The 6,573-nt window shown below is 42.9% G+C and overlaps 1 protein-coding gene across 1 annotated transcript in view; it reads left to right on the top strand.

Annotated features, from left to right (window-relative positions):
* Positions 1 to 2,412: 2,412 nt before the first annotated feature.
* Positions 2,413 to 6,573, top strand: part of nek1 (NIMA-related kinase 1) — a gene marked incomplete at its 5' end in the record, with an annotated part of 38,082 nt that continues 33,921 nt past the window's right edge. Inside the window, 3 exon segments of the mRNA XM_037698344.1 lie at positions 2,413 to 2,499; positions 2,897 to 2,980; positions 3,076 to 3,153. Of these exon segments, the coding sequence (XP_037554272.1) occupies positions 2,413 to 2,499; positions 2,897 to 2,980; positions 3,076 to 3,153 (249 nt within the window).

The following is a 6,573-nucleotide window of genomic DNA, read 5'->3' as shown; positions in this document are numbered from 1 at the left end:
GATTTTTCAGTGTTAAAAATATTTTGGCCATTTTGAATTCAGTTTAATTCCATGTTCAGTTTAACTGAGACCATATAAAAATCAATCAATCAATCAACCTTTATTTATACAGGTAAATCCCATTGAGCCTCGAAGACTCATTTACAAGAGAGACCTGATTTCAACAAAGACAGATGACAACAATGGACAACAGCAACAACAATAAACAGTTATAAAAAAGCATACTACAGTTTTTTTGTTTTGTTTAACAAATAGGATGGCTAAAAGGAAAAGGTAACAAAAAAAAGCTAGATTCCAAGACAAATGTAGAAAACTAAAAACAGGAACATGTCAGCATTGGTCCCTGCCAGGTGTCCAACAGATTCTTAAAGACACTTAGAGAGGTCAAGGTCGAGAGCTTCAAATCTTTTTGTAAGATATTCCAGGAAACAGGAGCGGAATAGGAGAAGGCCCTTTTGCCTAGTTCAGTCCTCATTGAGGGAACACTGCAGGTAATAATGTCCTGAGAGCGCACTCCGTAGCTGCACTCACGCAGAGACAAGTAGGAGGAGATGTATGAAGGCAACAGACCAAGAAGTGATTTAAAGATGAAAATATACCAGTGAGAGAGTCTGCGTGAAGTTAATGATGTCCAGTTAACCAGTGAATACAGGGTGCAGTGGTGGGTACGATAATCACAGCCAGTTATAAATCTTAGTGCACCATGATAGACGGCATCCAACATGTGCAGGGTTCTTGTAGGAGCGTTCATGTAAATAATATCACCATAATCAATTGAGGGAAGGAAAGTCACAGATACAAGGCGTTTTCTAGCATTCAGGGTTAGACAGGATTTGTTTCTGAAAAAGAAACCCAGTTTAACTTTCAGTTTCTTTATCAAGTTTTCCACATGGAGCTTAAAAGCTTAAAATCTATCTACAACAGTTTAGATATTCATTGTTCCTATTGTCTATATTGTTAGTCTATGGTATTACAAGTAAAATTACATCTGGGTTAGCTCCTGGCTGTCAGACAATACAATTATAAAATTTCCAATATGTGAACACAATAAACACACTCTAAACCAGTCCTTCTCAAATAGTGGGGCGCGCCCCCCTGAGGGGGCCCGGAGCAATGCCGGGGGGGGTGCATGTGATCCCGAGGAATATTTTGCAGCAGGGAGTAGGTTTTTTTTTTTTTTTCTTTTTTTTTCTTTTTTTTTGCACCATTCTCATTGTGTCAGGGTGCGTTCGACAACTGTTTGCTAAAATCCGGCAACTCTCAGTCTTAATAATAATAAAGTTATGAACAAATATGTCTGTCTTGTCGTTTGCGGAGCCTTGATTGAACCGTGTCGCTTCCCTCTGCTGCTGAGCAGCTGGTGACACTCTGCCCCTCTTCCTCTTTCATGTTGACATTTTTTTTAGTTTTATTGATTGTCAAAGTACAATTTTGATGTTTTTTTTTTATTTGTTGAAAAAACGTATGTTTAACAAATGTTAGGACTCTATTCTTTGCTAACAAACTATATTTTATATAATTAAACAACTTGTCAGGTTCTTCTCTTGTGAGCGTGTTCCCCTGGACCCAAACACACACACACACACAAAGCCCGCTCGCTCGCTCTTGCGCTCTTTGCGACTTCTCTGCTGCTCTGAAGACCAAGTCCAGGTCCAGCTAAACATTGAGCAGGAGCTGAGAGCTGCAGGATCATGTTTCAAACTCGGCTTCAAAAAGCTGTGCACTGCAAAACATGCTCATTGTAGCCATTAATCCTGACTTCCTCGTTTTGATAAAAACAAACAAACAAAACCCAGCACAAATTATTTAATTCATTTTTGTTTTGTAGGTTAAAGTGTTTTATATAACACTCCTGACTTAAAATGTTGCTGATCAATTTGAAAATTTTATTATTTATTGTTTGTATTTAATTTGATTGTTCAGTATCAAATGGTCAAAAATGTTTACAGTTTAAATAAGGATTTTTTTTTTATTTCAGGCAAATTGAAGCACTTTAAGTCTTTTCTGTTACAGACCATAAAACAATGTTAATAATCTTTGTTGTAAGTTGATCTATATTTCTATTTTTTATTTTATTTTAATGTTAATTAGGATACAATGTTATGTAGAGGTGTACTTATAACAATTTTATAGACAAATGATACTATTTACAGTCGTGGTGGAGAATTGGGGGGGCGCGAAATGTTTACTTCTTCCTGGGGGGGGGGGGGGGTAACAGAAAATAATTGAGAAGCACTGCTCTAAACTAAGTAAAGTCAGTTTTTTATGCAGTTGTTTGATTTAAGTTGATTAAAGGAACATTTATCAGTTGAACCTACAGTAATTGAAAGCCCAACCCAACTTGACGTTGTTTTGATCAGTAGATGTTAGGGCCTGCACCTTCTAAAGTGTGGTTAAATTGAATGATAACAGGGTACTCGACAAAACCTGGCTGCAATCTATGGGAGCCGGGCTGGTGCGGCTCGGTGTAGGCGACCAAAAGTCAACAAAGAGGAGGAGGTAGGACCCCCCAACCCTGAATACCCACCTTCACAATCCATCTGTCTCACAGCACGTAAAGCTTGTCTGCACAGAACCTCTTTCCCTTTGACACATCCATCATTCAATCCAGCAGCTCATTTACGTTGAGTCCTTGTGCAGTGTTCAGTATGAGTTGTTTATTTGAACCCAACATTGGCTGCATTTGAAATAAACACTCCAATTTGACTTATATTTATTTATTTTTGCTTTGAATGTATTACATGAATGCATTGTTGTTTTGTAAAAGTGGCAAATGTACTAATCTTAGAAGTGAAAAGAATGCTGAGCATGTTTGTGTGTTTTTAATGTGTGTAAATATGCTGTATCTTAAAGTGTTTTCTTCTCATTCATACATTGTATGTGTGCTTGTTCTTAGGAGTACTTGGCAAGACTCCGGCAGATTCGTTTGCAGAACTTCAATGAGCGTCAGCAGATCAAAGCCCGACTGAGAGGAGAGAAGGTACATTTCCCCACCTTTAGGGACTTGATGTGTCTAATAAATGACGTGCGTTATCTTACTCCTGGTTCTTGTTATTTTGTTGTTGTGTATTTCAGTATGACAGCGATGGCTCAGATAGTCAGGAGTCAACTGAGGAGGCAGAGCTCAGAAGAAGGAAGATAGAGGCTTTAAAGGTGAGTCCTCAAAAAGCACAAAGCAATCACAAATTGCCTCATGCAACTTTTTATTTTATATTCAGTGTTTCCCCTAGATAACTTGCCATGGTGGGGCACTCATCTTGTTCGTGGTTTTTGTCGAGGGCGGTGGGGGGGAGACACGTCCTGAGCTGCGCAGCACGCTGTTTATACTGACAGTAGCTATGTTTACATGGAATTAAGTAATTGGATTAAATAGCCATTCAGAATAAAAATGTGTCATGTAAACACCCCATTTGAATTATTCTTTGTTGATTCAACTTGATCCGAAAGAATTTGTAATCAGAATGAGACGGTTGGTTTATGCCAATTCATAATCTGAACGGTGTGCATGTAAACACTTAATCTGTTCATTTTATTCTGACTGTGGAAAACTGACCTGACTGTGCATGTGCGACCTGTCTACCTCACGTTCAGGATCTCGTGCTTATTTGACACAGGAACGGAGTTAGCGAGAAGTTGTGATAGGAGGTCAGATGATTGGGGGCTGCCTGAGAGATTTGATGGTTTTCCAGAATCTGTTAGGGTCATTTAGATTTTTGGAGGTCTGAGATAAGAAATAGTTGCGTTTTGTTGCTTTGATGGCAGTTGTGCATTTATTCCTCATCTGTCGAAAACTCGACCAATCAGTGTCTGAGACAGATTTTCTCGCTGCAGCCCAAAGATGATCTCTCCTGTGCAGGAGGTCAGCTAGCTCAGGAGTAAATGGGCTGTCTCGTCCCTTTATTCTGAACTGACAAAAAGGAGCATGTTTGTTCACAAAATAAAAACTATTATGAACATAGTTCCAAGCGGAGTTCACGTCGTCAGTTAATATAATGCGATGCCAGTCAAAGTGGGATAGATCCCAGAGGAATGACTGTTCACAAAAATGTTTCAGATCCCTTTTTTGAATTAATCTGGGCTTAGAAGGTGGAAGCTTAATATCTCTAAGAGTCGCTGTTACACAATGATCACTCAAAATGTTAGCGAATACACATGTACCAGGGAATTTGTGAGGCATATTAGTTAGAAACGGGTCTAAGATGGAAGATTTTTCAGGATGGTTTTTGTTTGGTCTAGTGGGAGAGTCGATCAGTTGGGTTAGACTGAGTGACAGGCAACATTCCTTAAATTTATCTCGTGCTTATTTGACACAGGAACTGAGTTAACGAGAAGTTGTGATAGGAGGTCAGATGATTGGGTGCTGCCTGAGAGAGATTTGATGGTTTTCCAGAATCTGTTAGGGTCATTTAGATTTTTGGAGGTCTGAGATAAGAAATAGTTGTGTTTTGTTGCTTTGATGGCAGTTGTGCATTTATTTCTCATCTGACGAAAACTCGACCAATCAGTGTCCGAGACAGATTTTCTCGCTGTGGCCCAAAGATGATCTCTCCTGTGCAGGAGGTCAGCTAGCTCAGGAGTAAATGGGCTGTCTCGTCCCTTTATTCTGAACTGACAAAAAGGAGCATGTTTGTTCACAAAATAAATGAAACTATTATGAACATAGTTCCAAGCGGAGTTCACGTCGTCAGTTAATATAATACGATGCCAGTCAAAGTGGGATAGATCCCAGAGGAATGACTGTTCACAAAAACGTTTCAGATCCCTTTTTTGAATTAATCTGGGCTTAGAAGGTGGAAGCTTAATATCTCTAAGATTCACTGTTACACAATGATCACTCAAAATGTTAGTGAATACACCTGTACCAGAGAATTTGTGAGGCATATTAGTTAGAAACGGGTCTAAGATGGAAGATTTTTCAGGATGGTTTTTGTTTGGTTTAGTGGGAGAGTCGATCAGTTGGGTTAGATTGAGTGACAGGCAACATTCCTTGAATTTATCACAGAGGGGCGTCGACATATCCCAGTCTATGTTGATATCTCCATCCATCCATCCATTTTCTTCCGTTTATCCGGGGACGGGTCGCGGGGTTAGAAGTCTAAGTAGGGAGGCCCAGACTTCCCTCTCCCCAGCCACTTGGGCCAGCTCTTCTGGGGGAATCCCGAGGCGTTCCCAGGCCAGCCGAGAAACATAGTCCCTCCAGCGTGTCCTGGGTCTTCCTCTGGGCCTCCTCCCGGTGGGACGTGTCCGGAACACCTCACCAGGGAGGCGTCCAGGAGGCATCCTAAACAGATGCCCAAGCCACCTCAACTGGCTCCTCTCGACGTGGAGAAGCAGCGGCTCTACTCTGAGTCCCTCCCGGATGATCGAGCTTCTCACCCTATCTCTAAGGGAGAGCCCAGACACCCTGCGGAGAAAACTCATTCCGAGATCTCATTCTTTCAGTCACAACCCTAAGCTCGTGACCATAGATGAGGGTAGGAACGTAGATCGATAGGTAAATTGAGAGCTTCGCCTTTTGACTCAGCTCTCTCTTCACCACGACAGACCTGTACAGTGCCTACTTCACTGCAGACGCTGCACCTATCCGCCTATCGATCTCACGCTCCATTTTTCCCTCATTCGTGAACAAGACCCCAAGATACTTGAACTCCTCCACTTGGGGTAGGACCTCCTCCCTGACCCGGAGAGGGCACTCTACCCTTTTCTGGCTCAAGACCGTGGCCTCGGATTTGGAGGAACTGATCTTCATCCCGGCCGCGTCGCATTCGGCTTCGAACCGCTCCAGCGAAAGCTGTAGATCACGATCTGATGAAGCCAATAGGACCACATCATCTGCAAAAAGCAGAGCCGCAATCCTAAGGCCACCAAAATGGATCCCCTCAACACCTTGGCTGCGCATAGAAATTCTGTCCATAAAAGTTATGAACAGAATCGGTGACAAAGGGCAACCTTGGCGGAGTCCAATTCTCCCCGGGAACAAGCCCGACTTACTGCCGGCGATGCGGACCAGGCTCTGACACCGGTAATACAGGGACCCAACAGCCCGTATCAAAGGGCCCGGTACCCCATACTCCCAGAGTACCCCCCACATGGTTCTCCAAGGGATGCGGTCAAACGCCTTTTCCATGTCCACAAAGCACATGTAGACCGGTTGGGCAAACTCCCACGCACCCTCCAGGACCCTGCTGAGAGTGTAGAGCTGGTCCAGTGTTCCATGGCCAGGACGAAAACCGCACTGCTCCTCCTGAATCTGAGGTTCGACTATCCAACGGACCCTCCTCTATAGAACACCCAAATAGACCTTACCAGGGAGGCTTAAGAGCGTGATTCCTCTGTAGTTGGAAAACACTCTACGGTCCCCCTTTTTGAATAGAGGGACCACCACCCCGGTCTGCCAATCCAGGGGAACTTCCCCCAATGTCCACGCAATATTGCAGAATCGCATAAGCCAACAACCCTACAACATCCAGAGCCTTAAGGAACTCCGGGTGAATCTCATCCACCCCCGGGGCCCTGCCACCGAGGAGCTTTTTAACCACCTTGGTGATCTCAGCACCAGAGATTGGAGGGCCC

Source organism: Nematolebias whitei, chromosome 3 (genome assembly GCF_014905685.2).
Source record: "Nematolebias whitei isolate Nwh7 chromosome 3, NemWhi1, whole genome shotgun sequence".
NCBI lineage: Eukaryota > Metazoa > Chordata > Actinopteri > Cyprinodontiformes > Rivulidae > Nematolebias > Nematolebias whitei.
This window is presented reverse-complemented; position numbering and strand designations above follow the sequence as displayed.